This window comes from Cajanus cajan, chromosome 10, assembly GCF_000230855.2.
Source record: "Cajanus cajan strain Asha chromosome 10, NIPB_CcT2T_4, whole genome shotgun sequence".
Taxonomy (NCBI): domain Eukaryota; kingdom Viridiplantae; phylum Streptophyta; class Magnoliopsida; order Fabales; family Fabaceae; genus Cajanus; species Cajanus cajan.
The window spans coordinates 24,856,713-24,881,764 of NC_138526.1; the positions used below are offsets into that span (position 1 = coordinate 24,856,713).

At 31.6% G+C, this 25,052-nt stretch overlaps 1 protein-coding gene across 1 annotated transcript; it reads right to left on the reverse strand.

Moving 5' to 3' along the window:
• Positions 1-979: 979 nt before the first annotated feature.
• On the reverse strand, positions 980-24,586 carry LOC109789799 (beta-glucosidase 12). The gene is made up of 13 exons (XM_020348833.3): positions 24,200-24,586; positions 23,715-23,784; positions 22,061-22,119; positions 21,646-21,721; positions 7,885-7,962; positions 4,976-5,063; positions 4,637-4,892; positions 3,610-3,725; positions 3,278-3,492; positions 3,133-3,164; positions 2,416-2,518; positions 2,199-2,295; positions 980-2,109 (listed from the first exon to the last, which is right to left on the reverse strand). The coding sequence occupies exons 1-13, from the start codon at positions 24,377-24,379 to the stop codon at positions 1,926-1,928; spliced, it is 1,554 nt and encodes a 517-aa protein (XP_020204422.1). The 5' UTR covers positions 24,380-24,586; the 3' UTR covers positions 980-1,925.
• Positions 24,587-25,052: the final 466 nt, after the last annotated feature.

Consider the following 25,052-nt stretch of genomic DNA (forward strand, 5'->3'; position numbering starts at 1 on the left):
TGATCTCCAGAAATGACTTGAAGACGCTCTAGAACTCTCCGACATCACCCCTGACCCATTCGTAGCCAGAAATGACGGGGAAAGGTTCCCGAGGGTGGTTCCCACCCTTTTTCTTTTCGGCAACGGCCGTCTCGACGGCCACCGCCTTGCCGCGCGCCTTGTCTTTTCCTTTGGCTGGCGCAGAAGATGCGGCACCACTCCCTCCAGCCATCAAGAAGATGAAAAGATTCGAGAAGGAGAAGAAGATAGAGAAGTCGAAGTACCTGGTACTCCTTTGACAAACGGAAGAACACTAACGAAGGATGGGGACTTGGTTGCCGGAAACAGCGATGGAGAAGAACGGAGACAAGAGAAACGAGGACGAAGGGTGGACGGAGGAAAGTGAAGAGGCGTCGAGAACAAGCCAAAGGGAAAAGAGTAAAGTGAAGAGGGAAGGGCGCGAGAGAGAGAGAAAAGAAGTCTCAAAAATTTGAAAATGGACGACACGTGGAGAGAGAAAAATAACACTGACGACACATTAATGGAGCCCATTATGATGGGTACCCATCATTGCATAACCGTCACTTCCCATTAACACTCCGCCCACGCGTTATGGGAACGAAGTGACGGTTATGACACATGGCATCAAGAGAGAAAGGCGTACGCGAAGAGTCACGGCCCCTTGGCGAGCTCGGCATTAACTCCTCGACCCACGGTCTTCGGAGCTCGGGGGACTAGTGTACTATCCGTACCGCTAAGCTGAGGTCTAGCTCGGCTTCACAGCGTAGAACGACCTCGGACACGTGCTAGGCGACGTCAGCCCGACATCCAAATAGGTCATAACTGATCTCAGGCCCAAGGCCCAATGAAATCCTAATTCACCCAAAGGTACGCGCATTACTTATACAAGACTCATACACCCTCAAATACTAACTTTAGCATTAAAGTCTCTTTTGCAGGTACCACCCCCGCCTTGGAATAGCAAGCGTACCCAGTGAAGGGGGCTCACCAATCTTGCCTAGCAGATCGTCCCTACGACCGATCTCCGATAAGAACAACATGCATATTCATGTTACAAAATTAGATTTTCAACCTTTTATCTTGTGTGTGTGAGTAATGTAAAACATATATTTCATCTTAGGTTAATTTATTTGAAGCAGGTTTTATATCAGCATTACAAGGACAAACATTCTAGATATTCAAAAGAATTGAAATAGAAGGAAAAAAAAAGTTTGTTCAAATGTATACTAGATGTGGTTTCAATTCTTGAGTTTCTCTTATTCTCTTTATGCATTTGTTGGTTCCTTTTTACCCTCAGTGATCTCTTATGATTTTTGTATAGTTATAGAAAACTTTTCAACCCTTTATCAATTTTCTGTTCTTAGAGTTAGAACTATGATTTGTTTCATTATTTGGACTAATGGATTAAAAGCTTCTTAATTCTCTCATTTTTCTTAACGAACCAAAGATGATTCATTAACTTGCTTGCACATTATTACTATACAGGTGGTGTAAGAGGGTTCCAATAAAGGACGGCAAACGATTTGAGGAAATTGACTCGTTTCATTCAAATCGACTTTTTTCCCTTTATTTTAATTAAATTATTTTTTTTTCTTTTTCTGCTTTTTTACTGTTGTTTTAATCTAAAATAGACTCAAGACAACCCAATAAAACAATGAGAGAAAATTAAAAGTTACTTAAATAAGCTCAGCTTAATTGACCGTGTATATAAAAAAAATGAAAATAAGGAAATGAACTAAAATTTAAAGACTGAACAAAATAAACAAATAAAATTTAGAAAAATGGAAGAAATTGGGTGTTCACATCCAAAGATAAATGTGACATATTGATGGTGTTTAATTCGCATATTATTCTTATACAAGAGAAAAAATAAAGGACCCCTTGTGTAAGTGCAAACCACTTGTTCTTTCTATTCATTAATATGTTCATTGGGATTCAAATTCTTGAGAGAGGAAGCTCTTAAACCATTTAGCTGAGTCTTTTGGATATTTATTCAATCCATTCGTATAGTTAACATAAACAATTCCAAACCGAACTGTGTAACCATCTGACCATTCAAAGTTGTCCAAAAGTGACCATGCAAAGTAGCCTCTCACATCGACTCCATCCCTACCAAATTCAAAAGTTTAAAACCCAAATAAAGTACATCAAACCTTTTTCTTGCTAGATTGCATGAATTATATATTATATATACTTACAATATAGCACTATGAACATAAGAAAGATGTTGAATGTGGCAGTCTATTCTCTCTTGGTCTTTGAGTGATACTTCTCCATCATTAAAATCATCGTAACCTTCAAATTATATCAAATAATTTCATTAGTATAGTTTTAAAAGATATTATATCTCTTATGTAACTGACCAATCTACTACATCATAATGAATAAATAACTATTCTGGAAATTTTGAAATACCATTTTCTGTAATGTATATGATTGGATTGTTGAATTTATGCTTAAAGTAGAGCAATACTTCTTTGATTCCTTTTGGATAGAGGTATATCCATTCCGAGGCAGCCTGCCAAATTATTTATGTAAGTCATGCATTCATAAATTAGTGAGTGAAAATTTCTATTTCCTTTAACTATACTGACAAAAGAAAAATGAGAAATTCAAAATTTTATCTGTTAATCTACACGTTTCACATGACTTTGTAATGAGAAAATTGTGTATTTATCTCTTTTTTCATTAAATAAGCTAGTGGGACTTTGTAAGTTCTCAACATAAATAAAGAAAAATAGATTGGAATTTTTACATGGTAAGGCCTTTTAAAATTTTAATAGGATGATCTAATATGCAAAGTTATTAAATTATACAATAGAGAATTGTATTGTATTTCTCTATCTTGAATTTAGATTTACATGGCTATGTATTTATAGACAAGCTAAACAAACTGATAAGAAAAACTTCTATAAGGTTATGTAGTAAGATAATTGTCTAACTAATGACAATTATATGAATTTGAATTATCAGTTGATATAGATCACAATCTTATCTCTATCATAATAGAAATGTTTATCTTTATATAACTAATAGAAATATTTTTTTCATCTCATTAAAACTTAACAAGGAAAAATCATTGATTGTATTGTGAGTGATGTAATTTCATGCACATTAGTTTTTTGTTCTTACCCTTGGCCCAATAGGAATTCCATTACGCTCAACTGATACATCATTTACACAAGCAAATGTAAAGCTATTAGTATCAAGAAGACTATAAAAGTTACTAAGAAAGAACATTATCATAAAGCACAATTTCAATTTCATAACAACTTACAAGTAATCTCAGCACAGAAATCTGTGAAGTAGGATTTGTTTTCTCTTGTGCATTCAACATCAGCTGCATAAGCTGTTGAATAATAGTTGATGCCTATAAAATCGAAAGAATTTTTCACCAAATCTGATTGCTCTTTAGAAAACTTTGGCAGTTTTTCACCCACATAGTGAACCATTTCAATTGGGTATGAACCAGATCGTAACGGTTCCATAGTCCTGGTAATCAAAATTGTTAAAGTCATATTTAACACCAAATAAATGATGGTAAGAACATTATATTGCACTCATATTTTCTTTCCACTAAAGAAAGTTGTTTTGAGCATTATTAGTTACCAATCCAACTTGAAAGCTCTAGCCCTAAATGTAGCATCAATGTCTAATGGGGATTGGGTTAATGGTATAACCCAGTCAATGGCTTGAACTAACCCAATTTGTCCTTTTTGTGTAATCTGAAAGAAATAATCCATATTAGAATATGGAAATCCATCAAACGACGTGAACATTGAACCATTATGTACTCTAGGATGAAAATGACACTACAAAGAAGAACTCAAACTTACCATCGATACATTATACTATTAATATTTTAATCAGCATTATACTTTTGTATAAAAGCTATACTAATAAAGATTACTACCTTGAATTTTTTAATACAAAAATATTTTAAAGCAATTTAATGAAATTAAAAAAATGAATTAATTTAGTTAGTGACATTAAATTTATTAATAGATATTATTTTTTTAAAAAAAAATATCCTTAAAATTATTGCGAATAATGATATAACTTTTTTTCCCCAAATAAATTAATATGTGGAAAGAGAATAGTGATTATGGAATTACGGTGATTGGATCCTCTCCAACAAATTATGTCCCAAGTACTCACTATCCGGCAAAATTTGAACTCTTAATTGGTAATTACTTTTACTTGAACAATTAAAAAAGAGAAAAAAATATGATCAACAGTTAATATTATTGCTAGAGAGAAAATGTTCTTGGAGAGGTTACTGAGGATCTTAATCTGAAATAATCTTCCCCATTATACTCTTAAGATAGAGAAGGAAACAACTTTTAATTAGCATTTATTATTTTACTAAAATGTTATAAAATACTTAATAATGTTTTGGTTAAAAAATAATAAATGGAACAATTTGAAAGAAGTTGTACAAAAAAAGGAAAAATAAATATCTCAAAAGGATTTGTACATACAAACAAAGGCAGTAACATTTTTTCTATTAGTATATATCAATTTTTCTTGTAAAGCATGGAATATCATGCATTTTTTTAATGTATATATTTGGTTTTCAATTTTGTAATGTGTAGTACATGTAAGTTAATAAAACATGCACAATTTAAGCAATGACCTGGTACTTTTCCCTGTAAACTTTGACAGCAGCAGCATGTGCAAGAAGCTGATGGTGGGTAACAAGGTAGGGTTCAATAGCAGAGTCTCCACCAGAACAATTAAAATGCAACCAGTTTGAACATCTTCCTGGGGCATATTTCCCATTTGTGTAACCATTTTCAGAGAAAATTGATGGTCCATTTATTGTAATCCAATACTTTACTCTGTCACCAAATGCTTTGAAGCACACCTCTGCATAGTCCACGAAATCCTTCCTGATAACAATGCAAACACTCATTTATATTTGGTTTATGAAATGGAGTACTTGTTTTAATCACTATTCGATAGAATTTCTTACACTACTTTTGGACTCAAAAAACCGCCATATGCATCTTCTAAGCTTTGGGGGTGATCATAATGCAATAGAGTTATAAAGGGCTTCAAACCTGTTGAAACAATTTACGTTATTATTATTTTTTTTTCTGAACCAAATTAAAGGCCATGTGCCATGAAACAACACAAGTTTTCCATCCTTCTTGATTTAATTTAATGAATAAGTTTATATAGGATATAATGTAGAAATAAATATATTTCAACATGTGCTCATATACACGTAATAATTAATAGATAAAAATACAAGGTGTTATTTGAAATATTCTTATATAAAAATAGAAAAAGTCATTCAATGATCTTTTAAATAATTTAAACATTTAATAAAATATAGATAATGTTTTCACAACACCCGCACTTGAGTCAACATGTAACACCTGTTTTTTTTAATTAATAGGAATTATTAAATAATTATTTAATTATTTGATATATTTTGGATATATAAGTTGTATTATTAAAGGTTTTATTTATTTAAATTAAAAGGGAAGGAAATTAGTAACTAAGGTTAAGTGTTTTAATTAGAAGGTTAGAAAGAGGTTAAACTTTTAAAAAGAAAGATTTCCGATAAGTTTTTATACTCTCTTATTTTTCACGCACGCATTCGTGCTTCAAAGCTCAGAGAATAGGAGCAAGAAGGGAATCACTCTAGAGTTATATACCCATCGTCCAGTGCTTATTGATCAGGTAGGGGGTGAGAAACTTCGCTTTGAGCGTAAGAACGTATGTTAGATAATGAGATTGACCCCAATTCTGTCTCTATGGTATGTCTATGTATGAAGGAGTTTTCCCCAAATGTGTCTTTATTTTCTCTGTTTTTCCTTATATGTTCTGATTGATGTAATTAATATGAATGTGTTGGTAATTTTTCAGTTTGGCTTGTAATTATTTATTTTAGTGCTCCTATGAGCTCATACGGGAAATCCTAAGGGAATGCATTAGTAGTTGTATGAGGAGATGACATGAGTATGTTTCTATGTGTAAATTGTGTCTTTTAGAAGTGTAATGTAACCTATGGAGAGTTCTTATTGATTGGATTTGGGTAGGAGATGTTAGGGAACGGTGTAGGGATGGTTAGAAATCCATAAACAATATAATTTTGTGTGCGAGACTGTCTTATCCAACTTCAAGTAACCATAGTCTCATTATAAGCGAATCTATCTCGCTTCAAGCAAATTCAAGCTCACTCAAGCGAGGCCTGCCAAAGAGTTTCGGATGTTGCTCGTTTTAAACGAGTTTTATCTTGCTCCAAGCGAGCTAATCTCACCCAATACTCGCTTTGAGCGAGTAATCTCGCTTAAGAAAAATATTGGCTCCCTTAAGTGAGTAGATGGACGAATTGGCTATTGTAACCTTCATGAAGGTTGTAATCTTAATGTTAACTTTTAAATATCGTTAAAATCACCTAAAAAGGAGGTCTAAAACTCTAGTTATGATCAAATTAGTGAACGAAGGTCAAGTAGTCAGATATAGGCTGAAACATTGTGATTTTATATTTATTTAAAATAGTAGATACATAATTAACTCTTGAAGTCAACATAGAAGTTGAAGATAATTATCTTAGCTTTCTAATAAAATTATTAGGATCAACTTGATAACTCTAGTTAAGGTGTTTGGATCATACAATATCTTAGAAGATTAAATTATGGAAATGTAGTATGTGAATGTGCTATTGATATGCTTTTGAGCTAAGTATGAGTTGTAGTGGTATGATCCCTTATGCCATTGATTGCTAATATTTAATTGATATAGTTGAATTGTTAATTTCTATATTGAGAATGATTGATGATTTTATTATATGAGACCAGTTGACAGTGAATTAATGAGATAATGTGAAATAATGTTATGCATAGAGTTTGTTTGATATGCATCATGTGCATAAAAGTGTTTTATTAAAGAGTACAATATAGAATACACTACTAAGGAGGGTCTCTTGTATAAAAGCTTGGAAACCAACATTGGAGATAACTTAGTTTGGAAGTCACAGTCCTACCCTTATGAGCATGGGATGTATCTTGCCCTACTTGGCCATCTTGAAAAGATCCTGATAATATATGTCCTTCTAGTGAGAGTATGTAGAGGGTGTGACCTGACATGTACTCCTAGATTATTCTAGTGTATTATTAGCGAAAATGCACAAGTGTGAGTTTTTACTAGTGTAACATCCATGTTAACATGTAGTCCGTATCTATTGCATAATACATTATAATTGTATCTATTTTTGTTTCAATGCCATGAATGAACCAAAGATGATGATAATGTGTATTGTGTATATGTTATATCTAATTGTATGTGTTATTTGTATTTGACTAGTTAATTTGCATTCCTATACTGTGACTTAGAGTGAGATGTTTCTCACTCCATTTCCTTTTGTTGTTTTCATTTGGTTGTTGTAGGTCATCAATATGGTGTTGAGGATGTTGGTGATGAAGACTAGTTTTCAATGTTAGATTTTGCTCTGATAGGACACTTAATACCAGAATTTAGTTAGGACTAGTTAAGATTTGATTTATATTATTTATATTGACTAGTTTGATTTCAATTACCTATAATTTTATTATTTCCATCAAGTTTAGTTTACGTTAATAAGGTGATTCTCTTTACTTGCATGAATTTTAAGTTTATTTTATCACATTGAAATTATTTAATTTTATATTAATTATAAGTTATGGTATACGAGTAAAAGGTATCACACACAAAAAAAAAACATATATATGTAAAAATATTCAAAATGTGTTAGGAAGCATTCCCGTTTAAGGTAATATAACCAAATTTATATCATAAATAAGTTTCACATATATTTACAATATGTTATGCATAAATAAATTATATACTCAAATAATGGAAAAAAAAATGAAGAGTAAGTCAAGGATATCAAACCTTTAGATATAAGTTCATTGATAAGGTTGTTGTAATATATGATGGCATCATTGTTTATTCCACCAGATAGGTTTCCACCTGATAAAAAAATTATAAATTAATTAATTACATAATAATCATTTTCACAAAAGAGTATAACACAATTCAATTTTTTTATAGTTGATAAAAAGAATGTTTTTCCTTTGAGTCGTTAACCTTGATTTTGACGATTAATGTTTGTCATTTCTTGTTTGCAACTTGAGATGCTTTATCAGTTTAGAATAAAATGAAAAAATAAGTACAAAGATACTTTTGAAAATCTTTTATATATTATACTTAAATTTTAGGGACATAATTGAGTAACGTACTATCATATATTCTCTCTCTCTCTTTTCTCTCTCTATATATATAGGGTTTAGGGTTGAGAAAGTACAAGAAGCTAATAATACTATTCACTCACTACAAGAAAATTGTCATATAGTGACACATACTCTATAGTGACATAATGCGTGTCACTAAAAACTACTTTTACCTACATAACAAATGTAATATATGTTGGTATATTGTTAAAAAGTGTAGGTATAGACTATAGTGACACACAAAATATGTTGTTAAATCTCATTCAAAATCAACACTAAAATTGTATGTAGTTATATGTGAAATAGGTATATACTTACATATATTATACCTATAGTGACACTTTTTGTATGTCACTATATGGAATATTTTTTGTAGTGACTGCAATATTTTTTAATTCAATTGTAGACATGTTAGCGTGGTTGCAAACATTGTTCTCAGAAAAAAAAAATTGCATAGTCACAAACTTAGCAACCAACTATCTTGTGTGACACCCTTCTATTTCTAAAGCCTTCATATAAATAAAATTAAGAAAATATGTTTAATTAAAAAAATTAAAACAACTTTATTATTACATAAAATAAAAGGGTTCATATGTCTCAATTAAAATCTTCTGAGTAAAAAATAAAATAAAATAAGAATTCATAAATGAAGACACAAATCAACATTTTACAAAACTCCAAAATAAAATAACATCATAAAATGATTCTAAGTCTAAAGATAATACTATAATATTCTCTACCCACTATGTTACACTATTAGTGCACGATCCATAAATTAAATTGAAGCATCAAGCTCCATCTCCTTCATGCTCAGACTCATATACTTAATCTATGGGTGCATGATGTTCAACCCAAACCAGAAAAACAAAAAACAGAAGCAAGATGAGTGAGAATGTATTTCACTCTTGTACATCACCATAATGTTCCCCAAGGATACGATAGAAGACCATAAATACCACTTTGCACATATTCACACCACTTCCTAAAGAAAGTATGAATGAATATATGGATGATCTCACACAACATTATCAACACAAAAAACAATGCAATTTATTGTGCCACATCCATTTGCCATACGTCTTTGTCTGGACTTTTTCACAAGATACCAACCCTCTACCTGGATTTCACCACCATCATGCCTCTACCAAGACTTACTCATCTCATCATCATCATCAACTCTTACACTCTTACTATCTATTTCATCACTCTTACTGCCCCTCTTAATTACTCAATTATAGTTATCTTGTTTTTTTTTCTTTCTATTGTTCTTCCCCTATCATTACTCTATTTCTTTTATTCTTTTTAAATATTTACCCACGATTATTCACTCGTTTTTTCTCTTCTTTAAATTTCTAATTATATCACTTCTCATTCTATTATTTGTTACACGTAAAACTCACTTTATTCCTCATCACTGATGTGGCACTCGACGAGGCAAAGCTCATGCCCAATGCAAAGAGGTTAATGACCTTTTATCACATTCACGCCTAGTGTGGCTACTCCTACACCAAGCACAAAGAGGTAAAAAACCTCCCTGTCTCTTTCGTGCCTAACGTGGCTACTTCCACACCTAATGTTAAGCGAACAGGAATCCCTCTATTGTTCTTACACCTAGTGTGATATTAGTCATACCCAACGTCATCCCTTCGAATGTTTACGTCAAATCACCTTAGGTGAGACAACCCCCCGACCCAACATAGAGAGGTTAGGGACCTATCTGTGGTTCCTGTGTCAAGAATGACCCTCTCTATGCCCAACACGTTGAACCGCACTCATCATGCCCACACGCGTTAAATGTGAGCCCGACACTATAAATCTTGTACTTCACAACATTTATATTAAGACATCAACAATAAACTCCAAGCAAACCTCAATCTCAAACACAAGACTCATGATTGCAAATGTTGTTATCTATATATGCATGTGGTAGCATTCTCATTAAAACACATACAATTATTAATCCTATAGAGACTCAAGGGTCGCCTCACTATCTATAACCCTTTTACATGCCCACAAATGAGATAGTCTCACTTCCTTTCTTACCTCAGGTGGCGATCTCTAAGGCACAAGAACACTCCTTTGTTGTCTCAGTAACTACTCCACACATTCTTTGGGGTTTCCTTTTAGAGTTTCCTCTACAAAAACTTTTAGGTTCAAAATAGACGCGCAAAACTAACCTAACCCTTTTTTTTCTTGTTTTTAATAAGGCTCCGAGTTGGGCTCAAAGGTCCAACTCAAAGACTCCTTTCTAACCCACTACCTATATTCTTTTATTTTATTTATTAAAATGTTCTTTATTTTTATTATAAACCCAGTTAAATAAATTAATTAAGTCCATAATATAAAACTTATTTAAAAAACTTTATTTTTATTTTGAAAATTAGGATGTTATATCTTGTTACCAACATTTGATAGTCACTAAGTCATTTATTGATTAATTGTAAAGATCAAATAGTTATTCCATTGTTGAGTTGGTCAGTAGTTAAAGATGAATATATTTCGATCAGTCACTACATCTAATCATTAATTTACATTTTCGAGTAGTGTTTGGATTTTGTTGAATCCACTTAGTGAATCAGTGGAAACAAGATTTTGTCAAAATTTGCTAAGTGAACATAACGGTAAGGTCCAAACACCTTGGATTATGAACAAGTTATATGATTAATCAAATATTGAAGAGATTATGAACAAATAGATTGTACTAGAATCAATCAATAAAACCTGAAGAGTTTCATAAGTGAGAAAAATGCCTAGGGTCAAGTTATTAGATTTTGGGACTTCAATACCACTCAAAACGAAGGTTTTTCCTTTGGTTTTTGATCAACTACGTTTTCTTCCATTGCAAAATTATCATCTACTATACAATTGTAGCATGAAAGGGTCTTCAATTTTTCTTCCAACTTTTCAACACAAGCTGTTGCTTTCTAATTCCCCTTAGTCCATGTCATAGGTTGTGAAGTATCAACCCTCACACACTTGTCCTTACTAGCCATCTACTACCTTAAACTATTAAGATCGCATCAAAAGTAAACAACAACGAAATAAGCATAGCAACACAACAACATTAAATCAAGTTTAACAACATTAATTTAATATCAAAATTCTCAAAAATCAAGGGAAAAAAGTTAAAGGAAATATTCCTCAAACTGCACAAACAAGAGAATAAACAAGTTACTCAAGTTTGTTAAAGAAAAGTTCATCCATCAGAAAACACATTCTTGAAATAAGCTAACTAGATTACGAAAATAAAAAGATGTAAGGGGTAATGCCTTTAATCACATGTTTTGGACTCATCAAGTTTCCTATTTGCGGTGCACAATGTATTATGGAGGCCAGTCTTAATAAATTATAACAAAGCAACTAGGACCTTTGGCATAATAAACAAGCAAAGATTTTCAAATCAAATAAACATTTTCATGAATCACACTAGAGAAACATGGAAGACATATAACACATTAGCCAAATGAACAAACTTGTTATGATACCACTAAATGTACACCTTTCTATCCTAAATCATTTTAATATAGTATTACTAAGGAAATGTGTTACTTTTCAAAATTAAAATAATTTTTCAGGCAAGGTAAAAGGATTCACACGTCTTATGTCACTAAATAAGACCTCATGTTATTTCATTAATAAATGAGTTTGGGAAAAAAAACTAACTAGGCATAATTGCCTTTACAAGTTCTCAAAATAGGATAAATACTAAGCATGATAATAGAAACTCAAGTTCTAAAACAATATTCTCAAAGTAAAACATAAACAAAATATAAGCTACCCACTAGTCCCAATGAAACACTAATCAGAGCAACTCCCATCAAAACTATTGAGTTTCACCTCCCTAAGGCTCGAACTCATAAACATGATCATACAGTTGGTGTCCACCCTAACAAGATAAATATTAACAAACGTAAGTGACAATACACCCCACAGATGTTTAGGCACATGTAAGAAATATGGATGGTAACTAAAACACGACAACCACATCTCATCACATTTATCTCAATCTCAACAGTCCATTCAATAATTTTATCTCAAATCACACACTTTCACAACTTAAATACTCATGCTCTTAATTCTATATACATGTGGTACTTGTCTCAGAATTGCACAAGGTATTCAAAGTCAAAGCAGTCTAGGAGCACATGGACAAAACACAAGGCTACCACACCATGGGCACATGTCTCAACATGGTTGACTTTCACTAGAAGGAATTCTAGTAGTCAGTTAGGGTATCACAACTGCGCATGGTTGCCTCCTAGTGTTAGAGGTTTCCTACCATAACACCTTTAAGGCTAAGGTAGAAGACCATAAAGACTCTCATACATAGAAATACATATACTTCAAGACAAACTACGCATGTATGCATGAACTCTAAGCATATTACGTCAAACACAAACAAATGTGAATGCTCAACACCATCACATTTCCATCACAATGTCAGGCCTCAATATCTGAGCTTATCAAACGACCAAACCTTTCTTAGATTTTCCCACTACATGGACTTCCTTATATCAACATCGTCTCATAGTATGTCAAACATCTCAAACGTTGCATGCAAGGTTCTCAAGTCAAAGAACAACTCTTATGTAATACATCTTCTCACACATTACACATAAGCATCTCATATCATACACAAATATCATATTTCACAAGTTTTGATCATATCAAGCATGAACATCACAACTCATATCAGCACATGGCACAACACAATGCTTCATATAACACATGCATAAAGTTCTCATCAAAATGCTTATAAAATCTCATATCATGCACTACACACAAAAGTATTATAAACATAATTTCACTTCTTCGTCATAATCCACTCATAACACATTCACAAATATTCTCTCTCACACTTTCTCTTTGTCAACTATTGATATAATCATCTCAAACCATTCCCTAAGCACTTAAAGGACAAAATAACTCACTAATACAACTCACAAACTATCTCTTCTTATCTTAAGCTTCTATAACATCGTGTGGTTTAACACAATATCTAGAGTTATACTTATGATATCAAGTTGATCAAAATTTTATTGGTAAGATAAGACAATTATCTACAACTTCTATCTTGACCTCAAGAGTTGATTGTACCTTCTACTATACTTAAAAGTTACAAAATTGCAACATTTAAGCCCAAATCTAACAGTTTGATCTTTACTCACTAATTTGATCATAACTTGAGTTCTAGACCTACTTTTGGATGATTCGAACACTATTGAAAATATAACATCAAGGGCTACAATTCATATGAGGATCACAAATCCTAATTCAATCATATAATATGCTCAATTAGTCACAAAACTTTCTATATGAATTAAAGCCTAATCTAAAGGGTTTCAACTAATCCTTAACTCAGTTATTCAAAATTAATTTAATTAACAATTCATTCTAATAGGCCAAATAAAAACTAAAGCCTCATATCATTTTCTTACATCTTTAATTACTTAATTAATACTTTGATTGATCAATCTCTAGTTATATTTTTATTGTTCATCCTATTCTATAAATTTGAGGTTTTAAGAACTTCAAACACATCCTATACATTATTACCATAGGGTCAAAGCCAAACTATCAATATTTAATTCCTTTTAGAGGGATAATAGACTCATACCAAACCCCTAATCATACAAAACCCTAATTATCACACAACCTTAACCCTCATATATTCAATGCATAACAAAGTTTAATTAATCATCTCAAACCCACGAAAATTACAACAATTATCACCATACCATAATATCAATCTCATATCACCAATCAATTCATTAAACTCAATCATTTAGAAATTCTAAAGAAGCTTAGAATAATCTCACTATCCATACCCCATACATGTTGATAAAGTGAGACATTTTCACTCCCTTCTTATCTTAGATGACGATCTCCATAGTCTGACGTTACTCCACACACTCCTCAAAGTCTTCCTATAGGGTTTCCTCAATAAACACTCGTAGGGTTTTAGAAAAATTGATGCGTATAACCTACCCTTCTTCCCGTCTCTTATTAATACTACTTTGACATGGATTTGACTCAAGAGTCTAAACCCAAAACATTCCCACAAACATATAGTCTATCTTTATTTTATTTAATAAAAATATTCACCATTTATATTATAAGCTTTATTAATAAATTAATTCAGCAGATAATATAAATGTCATTAAATTTTTTTTTTTTGAAAAATAAGATGTTACATTTCATGTTTCTCCACCATTTATTCATGTATTTTGAAGTCATAAATGTCAATGAGTAGTTAAACTCTTATTTGTTGGTGTTAGATGTAACCAACCAGACTTTTTTGTATATTTATTGACACATATATTCAATTTTTTCTCTTTAATGTTTTAGCATTTTTCTTCTTTACTTTTTTTTTTTTAATTTGTTTGATCATCCATGACTTGTTATTTGATGTGAATGTTGTTAAAAAATGCTTTCTATATCTAGAGATAAGTAAAATACCTAATAAACATCATATGCAAGGATGAAACTTGGATTATTAGTTGTCTTATAACTTCAATTCTTAAAGAAAGTTCATTTGTTTAATATTTAAGGCATTAGTGCGTAACAATGGAAGTTAGGTTATTATTATTTATAAGGAATTAAGGTTTGAATAATGTTATTTGGTTGTTAATAATATTGAAGTTTAAAATGATTATATATGCATATTAGTAAAAGAAACTTTGGTGAACTCTAACCTTGACTTCTTTATTCCATTTCAAAATTCCAACATTTTTGGATTCTATTCATTTTATCCATTATTGTTTACAAGTGCGATATGATACATTTGTCAAACTCCTAATATGTAACTTGCTCACATATTTCAACATACATACATATATACATACATACATACATATACATATATATATACATATACATATACACTTGCGACTTATTAGTTAGTGAAATAAATGGTCTAGTATAAGTACCAACTCCTATTGGATCACTATTTGGGTGTAGGTTAGGGAGCCAATGGTTATAAACAAATAAAAAAAGTTAAATAAGTCTTTAGTCCCTAAACTTTTTAAGAATTTGACTTTTAGTCCTTAAATTTTTTGTCAACTTTTAGTCCTCTATTAATTTTTTGTCACATAAATTAGTCCTTAAAGTTAAGTATGATATATTAAGTAACAATGTGTATTAGTAAATCATGATACACTTGACTATTAATATTCACATGATTACTTAATATATACCAAATCATATGATATATGTAATTTTACTATTCGTTCATTGTCATAGAGATGAAGAGTTATTTTAATAACATCTTTTATTTTAAAAAAAATTTTTTTGATCATAAACAAATAGAAAAATTAAATGTATAATATGATTTAACATCTACTAAGCAGACAAGTAAACAACTATAGTCAAATCAACTATGATTTATTATCATACATCATTAGTTAACAAATGATACAAAAATCCTAAGGACTAATTTATGGGACAAAAATTAATGGGAGACTAAAAATTAAAAAAAAAATAAAAAAGGACTAAAATTTAAATTCTTTAAGAGTTGAGGGATTAAATAAAAGCTTATTTAACCCTAAAAAATATGAATAAAAAAGTTAAAAAAAAATATTTATTTTTGAATAAATTAAGATCAAATAAACAAATTATTATCACAATATAATAATTAAGATACATAAAATGGAATTGCGACAAAATAATCACTAAATATCAAATATAAATCTTGCAACTAATTAGTTTTTTTTATTATTTACAATATATATATATATATATATATATATATATATATATATATATATATATATATATATATATATGTTTTGTGGGTTAAACAACCAAATTGTTTTTTGACTCATAGGTAAGACAGGACAATTCGTACAAAGCCAACATTTATATGCACTAGTTCTTGTCAAGCGTAGGTACACTTTGGCTGCAAGTTAATTAAGCAGGCCAATCTATAGATCACAATCCATGTACCTTGTTTTAAGTTTATATTTTATTTTTTTTTATTTATTTAATATAGTTGATTTTAGGTTTAAAATTTATTAAATATTTAAAAATGAAGGGAGGCTTGAAAGTAGAACGCTATTTCATTCAATTTGTCATCGGTTCATATATTTTTAACAATGAATTTTAAATGAAAATGACAAAAGAATGTGAAAAAGCTATTTTCTAATAATAAAACAAATATCTAAAATATCAAAATATAATAGTAATTAACATACATAAGATGAATTTTTAACTAAATAAATCACTAAATATTAAATATTGATCTTGCAATTAATTACTAAATAATTAATTGCTTTTATTTAAAAAGTGATTTTGAAGATTACAAAAATAAATTTTGTAGGTTAAATAAGTTGATCTACAAATCCGTAGGCTAAACAAGATATTTTATTTAAAGCTTACATTTGTATGGAATAGCTATTGTTGAACTCAAACTCAAATTATAAGTTAAATATAGAGATAATAAAGTGAGTTGTGACTTGACATATTAGCTTGCAAAAAATTAGTGAGTCTCACATGGTCTGATAGTTTGTCGGACCAAATAATTTCTTAGTCTATCGGATCAAATGACAGATATGATGAATTGATTTATTAGCATGTTTAATTTTCTTTTCTTAATTTCGAACAGTTTCTGCATATATACTTTCTGATTAAAAAAATTCAATAATTTTATACTGAAAAACATATGGCCTTGACAACGAGAGAAATTCTAATGTGCCGGATAAATGTGGCCTACCTGATATACCATAATGGACTTGAGTGACGTCAATCCGAAACACATCCTGTCATCAGGGAAGGACAGTTTATCCATGGGCCAACAAGTGAAGCCACTTCATATAGGAAGGTCTAATGTGCGTGGACAAGAAAGCAACGAAACAGAATATCAAGAAAGTCCGATAAAGGGGGGGAACTTGGGAGGTTACGCTCCAAGAGGGTAGAGGGGCTTGCACTGATCAGCAATCCCTTATCAAATTCAGGGGGGAAGACACAATTATGACAACCTCGGAAGAACCTATTGGCAACATAAGGAACGGTACGAATAATGCAGGAAGCAAAAAATTGGTGCTTGACGAGGATGGTGGGGGCGGCAACAGGACTTTGGTGGAAGAGATCAACGAGCTAGAGACAAAGCCAAGGAGGAGACTAGGTGGCGGCAAAAAGAAGAGTTCAACAAGAAAATTTATAAGGTTAGCCAACTTATCTTTGAGCCCATCTATTTCTGACAGTGATATTAGAAGCTGCAATACGGCTTTTTGGTTAAAAAATGATGAAGAGGAAGCAAAGAGGATGTGGCAAATTGGAAAAGAAGTTGGCACTTCCCATAATGGGTCAGAGGAACAAATTATCCAACAGATGGTTATTTTGGAAAATAGAGACTTCATGGAGAAACTTAAGTACCAAAGGGTGAACGAGGAGGGGGTCCATAACTGTGCTTTATGAAGATCATCACATTCAATATAAGGGGACTTGGGGGTAGGGTGAAAAGGAGGAACCTAGGGAGATGATTCAAAAATAGAGGGTTCAACTACTATGTTTGCAGGAAACAAAGACACGGGAAATTACGGATGCTATGTGCAAAAGCTTTTGGGGTGAAGGTGATTGCGAGTGGAGAGCGATTCCAGCTGTCAACACAGCATGAGGCCTATTATGTATCTGGAGGAAGGAAGCATTTCAATGTTGCTCAGTTTTTGAAAGTTCATCATATTTGGGTATGGAGGGGATATGGAAGGATGATGGATCTAGAGTGGTAATTGTTAATGTATATAAGCCATGTATTTAGGCTCAAAAAGAAGTGATATGGAAAAAATTGGTCGAGATGAAAAATAGTAGTCAAGTTCAAATGTGGTGTGTTTTGGGCGATTTTAACTACATAAGGAGGGTCGAGGAAAGGGTAAATGTAGATGTGAGCAACAACAGAAGGTGGGAGATGACACAATTCAATAGGTTTATTAGTTAGATGGAATTGGAGGAAGTACCAATAATCGGCAAGAAGTATACTTGGTACAAACCAAATGGTAGGGTGAAAAGTAGGTTGGACAAAACTCTTGTCACGAAGGAGTGGTTGTTGGAATGGTCTAGCATTTCTCAAAAGGTGCTGAAAAGGAGTGTTTTTGATCACTGTCCAATACTATTACAATAAAAAATGGTGGATTGGGGCCCAAAACCTTTTCGTACACTGGATTGCTGGATTCAAGACAATCAATTTCATATGGTTGTTGAGGAGGCCTAGAGAAGGATGCATATTTAGGGATGGGGAGCTTATGTGCTACAACAGAAATTAAAACAATTAAAAATAAGATTGAAGGAATGGAATGCAAAGGAATTCAGAAGCCAAAAAATGGAAGAAAGGAGAGTGGTGGATGAAATGAATAAGCTAGACACAATTGAGGAGGTAAGAAGCTTATCTGAGGTGGAAATCAGTAGAAGGGTTGAATTGCTTCAACTATTCTGGGCTGCTGCAATTAGAAACGAGTCTATTTGGTGTCAAAAATCTAGAAGTCAATGGATCAAAGAAGGAGATATGAACACCAAATTCTTTCATTTGATGGTAAAATGGAGGAGCAGGAAGAATGAGATAAAGGGACTATTTATAGATGATCAATGGGTGGAGGAACCTGAGGCAGTGAAGAATAATGCTATGTCATACTTTGAAAACAGATTCCAGGAACAAACAATGGTCAGACCAAAATTGGATGGAGCCCAATTCAAATCCATATCTTCGAGCCAGAATGAGATGCTAGTGGCAGTGTTTGGGGAGGAAGAGATAAAAGGAGCGGTATGGGATTGTGGAAGTACCAAATGTCTAGGGCCGGATGGATTTAACTTTAAATTTATAAAAGAGTTTTAGGAGGTTCTGAAAGGAGATATTTGCAGATTTCTCAACGAGTTTCATTAGAATGGCAAACTCCCAAAAGGATCTAACTCAGCATTCATATCTCTTATTCCTAAGAAAGAAGATCCGCAGAGTTGGGACGATTTCAGACCCATCTCAGTAGTAGGGTGTATGTATAAAATTCTCTCTAAAATTTTGGCCAATAGGATGAAAATGGTCCTACCATCCGTAATTGATGAGAGACAGAGTGCATTCATCGAAGGAAGGAATATATTGCAAAGTGTCTTAATAGTGAATGAAACAATTCATGAAGCAAAGGTGAAAAAAAAGGATGGGATTTTCTTTAAGGTTGATTTCGAGAAGGCGTACGATTCTGTGAGCTTCTCAAATCTACTATATATTCTGCAAAGGTTAGGTTTTAGCAGTAAATGGGTGTGGTGGATTAGAGAATTCCTTAGGACGACAACAGCATCTGTACTTGTCAACGAAAGTCTGTCTAAGGAATTTTCACTGAAAAGAGGTATACGGCAAGGAGATCCCTTAGCACCATTTTTATTTTTAGTGGCGGCGGAAGGTCTGACAGCCATGGTGAGGGTAGCAGAGAAGAAAAATATTTTTAAACCTATGGTGGTGGGGAATAATAAAGTCAACATCAGTATTGTGCAATATGCTGATGACATAATAATTTTCGGGGAGGGCTCTATTCAAAACATGGTGGTTATTAAGGCAATTATGAGATGTTTTGAGTTAATTTCTGGTCTATAGGTTAATTTCATAAAAAGCAAGTTCGGGGCCATTGGGTTGGAAGACCAAGTGATGGAAAGATATGCACAACTGCTGAATTGTAAACTATTGAAATTACATTTTATTTATCTTGGACTGCCAATTGGTGCAAACCCAAGAAGGAAGGAAATTTGGAACCTTGTAGTGGAAAAAATAAAAAGGAGACTGTCTAATTGGAAAGGCAAAGTGTTATCCATGGCTGGTAGAGTGCAATTGATTAATTCAGTACTCACTTCTCTACCTTTATACTATCTATCTTTTTATAAGATACCAAAAGGTGTGAGTTCCGAGATTTCAAGATTGCAAAGACAATTCTTATGGGGGTCTAACCAGGGGACTAAAAAGATGGCATGGATCAAGTGGGAGAAAGTCATAGTTTCTAAAGAAAAAGGGGGTTGGGTATAAAAGACATTAACCTGTTTAATAAGGCACTCCTTGCCAAATGGAGATGGTGTTTATTTCACAATCCGGAATCTTTATGGGTGAAATTGCTTTGTTCCAAATACGGGGGATTCCAAAATTTATGTGCACAGAATGCATTACAAAATGACTCAATTTGGTGGAAGGACTTGATAAATATATGTGGTGGGCTGGAATTAGAGGGGTGGTTCGATAGTCAGTTGGAGTGGAAAGTCAACAGAGGTAGTACGGTAAGATTCTGGTTGGATAATTGGGTCGATCAAGTTACCTTAGTAGTAAAATTCCCATCACTTTTTGCAAGCCCCAAGCAGAAACACGACGTGATTAGTGAAATGGGGGGGGGGGTGGGTGGAGGGTGAAGGGAACTGGAGGTTCAGGTGGAGTGATCAAACAGTTGTAAGTCATATAGAGATGGAACAGGAACTTGGTCAGGTGTTACGAGGATGGCAACCTACAATTAACCAAACAGATTGGTGGTTTTGGAGGTCCAAAGTAGATGGAGTGTTTTTGGTGAAAGAGGCATACAAGGTGATTGAATCAGAGTCAAGGCCCGAGGAGGAAGGAACGCTATTCAAACAAATATGGTCCATAAAAGCTCCACCGAAGGCACTTATTTTCTTGTGGAGGATAGTCAATAGAGGTATTCCTTCTGTAGATATCCTAAAAAGAAGGAATTTAATCCTAGATGAACAACAATCCATTCGTGTGCTATGTAACAAGGTAGAGGAAATTGTTTCATATTTATTTTGCACTTGCCAAGAAGTTGATAACATTTGGAAAAGTTTATTGAATTGGATAAATTGTCCATCTTCGCTTCCTCAAGAAGTGGCACATCACTTTAACTTTATCCCAACACCCTTATCATCTAATCTTCAAATACAAGCTTGGAGAACTTTATGGTTAGCAACGACTCGAATGGTGTGGAAGAATAGGAATAAGGGTAGATTTAAAGGTGAGATTTTTAATTTAGAAAACACAATTAGAGAGATCACGTGTACTTCATGGAAGTGGATGAGGTTACTTAACAAGCAGTTCACAATTCCTTTTGCTCAATGGCTTTGTAACCCAGGTCAATGCTTGCTGTCTCTGGTTGTCTGATCGAATGAGGTTTCAAAGGTAAAAGAAGGTCAATAATACCTATGCTCACAGCAATTAGAAATGGGGAATAACAGTAATGTAACGAGCTACAAGTTTGGGTAGTTTACGTCAAATAGTCTGTAGCCAAAGTTAAGAATCCGAGCGTAGCTTATTTTGGGGTGTAATTATATGGTTTCTATATTTGGTTATGCAGTAATTTGGTTCAAATGAACTAAATTATATATAACCCGTAATTTGTAATATTGGGTTATGGCACCCCTAGTGCCACCTCAATTTATTTTGTTGTTTCAAAAAAAATAAGAGAGAAATTCTGACCTGGTAGTAGCCTAGACCATGAGATGGAGAATCTATAAGCATCAAACCCTATGTCATTCATTATCCCCACATCTTCCTAAATAAACAAAAACATTTTCAGTTCTAACATTGATCGAATGGTGTTCCTTAAAAACAAATTATGGTGTTGAATTGAACTTGAAATGAGAAGGAAAATTTTCTTATTTTGCTTAGTTGAATTGAAGGAAAGGCTGCTATAAATGCATTATTTATTTATTTAAAAGATCCACTTCATTGCAAATATATACATATATCCTCTGAAAATGTACTTCTTTAGAATGTATATATATAGTTGCAATTTGTTTACAAGCAAAACATCAAATAAAATTGAATTGAAAGTTTGCAAATCAAGTTTTAGAAAACTGAAATTATGTGAATAAAATTTATGTTTTTATACCTTGAAACGATGGTATGAATCCACAGCGATTTCCCCGTTGCTTTGGTCCCTTATTTTATCTGCTCACAGGAAAGTTAAAATAGAAAACAAGCAAAACAATTACATGATTTTCACCAAGTGATCCAAAATATTCAAATTTTGTGAAGTTAAGGATATCTTAAAATATCTTCTATCTGGCTGAGCAATTATCTGCATGTGAATAATAAAGGGATTATTTTTTATTTTTTTATAAATGGGATAAGGGTGGATATGTTAGTATTTATATCCGAGAATATTTACTAAATAATATTATTTAAATATTTATATTTATATTATATATATATTTTTATATTATTTTTAATATTTTAAAAATTATCATTAATTGTAAGTTTAAAAATTAATATTAATTATTTATTTTTAATATTTTAATATACTTAACATCAAATATAAACTTAAAATTATTTATAATTTTTTTAATTTTAAAAAATTCATAAGCATTCATAAATATTTATAAATATATGTGAATATTTATAATATTTACGGATATTCGCGTAATAGATATGAGTACCTTACTGTTCACCCATAGAATTTCATCGTCATTCCTAAGGAAGATCCAGTGTCTCATAGTTGATTTGAATTGTAGGTGATATAAATGGTTGATTTGAATTAATTGTAGGTGATGTAAATTTTGATGATAAAATCGGTTCATGTTTTATGTTGTCCCAATTCCTTTTATATTCTTTTAAAAAGTATATATATATTTTTTACAATAAATATGTATTAATAATATTTTTTTAAAAATAATACTTTATAACTTATTGATATTATATTGATAATGATATTATTTAATTTAAATATATTTAAATATATATCTTCTAAAAAATTAATTTAAATATATTGTAAAATATATGTAAGTTTGATACTTTTTTAATTTTACATTTTTTATCGATAAAAATTATAATGACAAGAAATGTGTGATTAAATATTTTTTTTATATAAAAATACAGAATAAAATATATTTTTAAAATAAATTATCGTATACACCTTGATTTAATTTTTGAATATGTTAAATGAAAAATTTCTATAAAAAAATTAAAGTGTATAAAAAACTCAACTTATTCTATTTTATTGTTAAATTTTTTAATCAAAGTTACACATAAAGTTTATTTAATTAAGTCTTTTTCATTATTTACACACCGTACCTAGTCATTTCCTCGATGCACTCATTCCATTCGCAATTCCCTCAGATCTCGATCCCTTCTATTCTGTTCCTCTCTCCCCATCAAATTCAGATTGTTAATAAATGATCTTTTATCTCTTCTTACCTTAACAACTTTCATTCTAATGCAATTGCTATATATATAAATATAATCCATCACATTTTGGCCTTATATTTCCATATCCCTTTTCCCTACTTTCATTGAAGGTCTAAGAAATTTCACTCAACTTTTTCTTACAAAATCGATCAAAATAAACAATAAATGGAGCAGTAGATCCATGCTAGCTAGTTGGGGGTATAAGGATCTAATGATCCTTCAAGTTCGTAATATCAAAGCCTTAATTAGGTAACTTTAAAATAATTATTTTACCACTTGACTACCAAATTCAATAGAACAAATTCTATTATATATTATGCATAAATTTGGAAAGTGGAATCAATATATAATGCCCTTACTTGGATATTTCTGAGTGAAAGTGTCCCAAATACTTGGAGCTCTGCCACCTTCATTTGCTGCACCTTCATACTAAGAAAAGAAAAATTGAATAATTGCATCAACCCCATATAATATAAATAAACACAAAAAGTTAATAGAAAAAGCCTTCTTCTGATCATCTAAATTGGCATGCATGTGTATTTCAACTTCTTTTTTTTACAAGAACACTGTATTTTTTCCCTATTAAGTGTTTGCTTCATCAATCAACAAATTAGTTATGCTTGCAATACTGTGATTGTCATTAGTCTGGAGGAGTTTCATATGACGAGAATTAACCACTAGATTTTTTGCTAAATAAAACCTCTGCATTATATTTGAATTTTACAAAAGCAAATCAAATAATTAATAGCTTTGTTGCACAGTCCACTTGATACAATTTAACCATAATAATACAATTTTTCATGGCATAGAGACTCAAGTGCAAGAAGCTGCAGGTAAGTCAAACCTGATATGCTGAGGATGATGAACCAAATACGAAATCCTTTGGAAAACTGCTTCGTTTAAGAGTGGATGTGTCATAATCCTCAGCAAAACTTTCTTCAATGGAAGCAACAGAATTGGAAACAAAGATAAGTATGGCAGAAATAAGATAGAGAATGAAAGTGATTGAGGATTTAGTTTCCATGGGTGTGGCTTTCGAAAGTCAATAACTCCTAGTACTTTTTTTTTTTTTTATAGCAATTCCATTTCCATGTTTAAAATTAAACTACCCCTCTTGAAATATGAAATCATTTGTGTGTTGTGCTTGGTGCCCAAGATTTTAATTAGAGTATATCACCTTCTCTGTCTATCTTTTGCCCTTTTAAATACTACTATATTTATTGCATTATATGGAAGCGGCATTGCACTAGCCACTTGAATATTCAAACAATGCAGCTTCCCCAATATTTAAAACTATGTAAATTAAATATATATATTTAAGAAAACAAAGTACTATAACAAAAGTAATATAGTTATTTAGATCAAGAGTACATATCATTTGAAACATATACTTTTTTATTAAGGGCAATATTCCATCTTTAATTTGAATATGGAGTTTGATTAAAAATATTATTTTATTTTTATAACATTATATATAAAAGATTGATTTAAGTGGAAAAAAATTATAAATTCTTACTAAAAAACTTATGATTATTCAGCATATTAATGAAGCAAAATGGATTTTCATTGTTTTTTACTACCACGCCTCGTATACTGTTGTATCAAAAATCATATTGAGCACTATCATATGTTTTTTTTTTTAAATAAATAAATTAACATGTGCCATATTTAGAAACAAAAACACAGTGAACCCATCG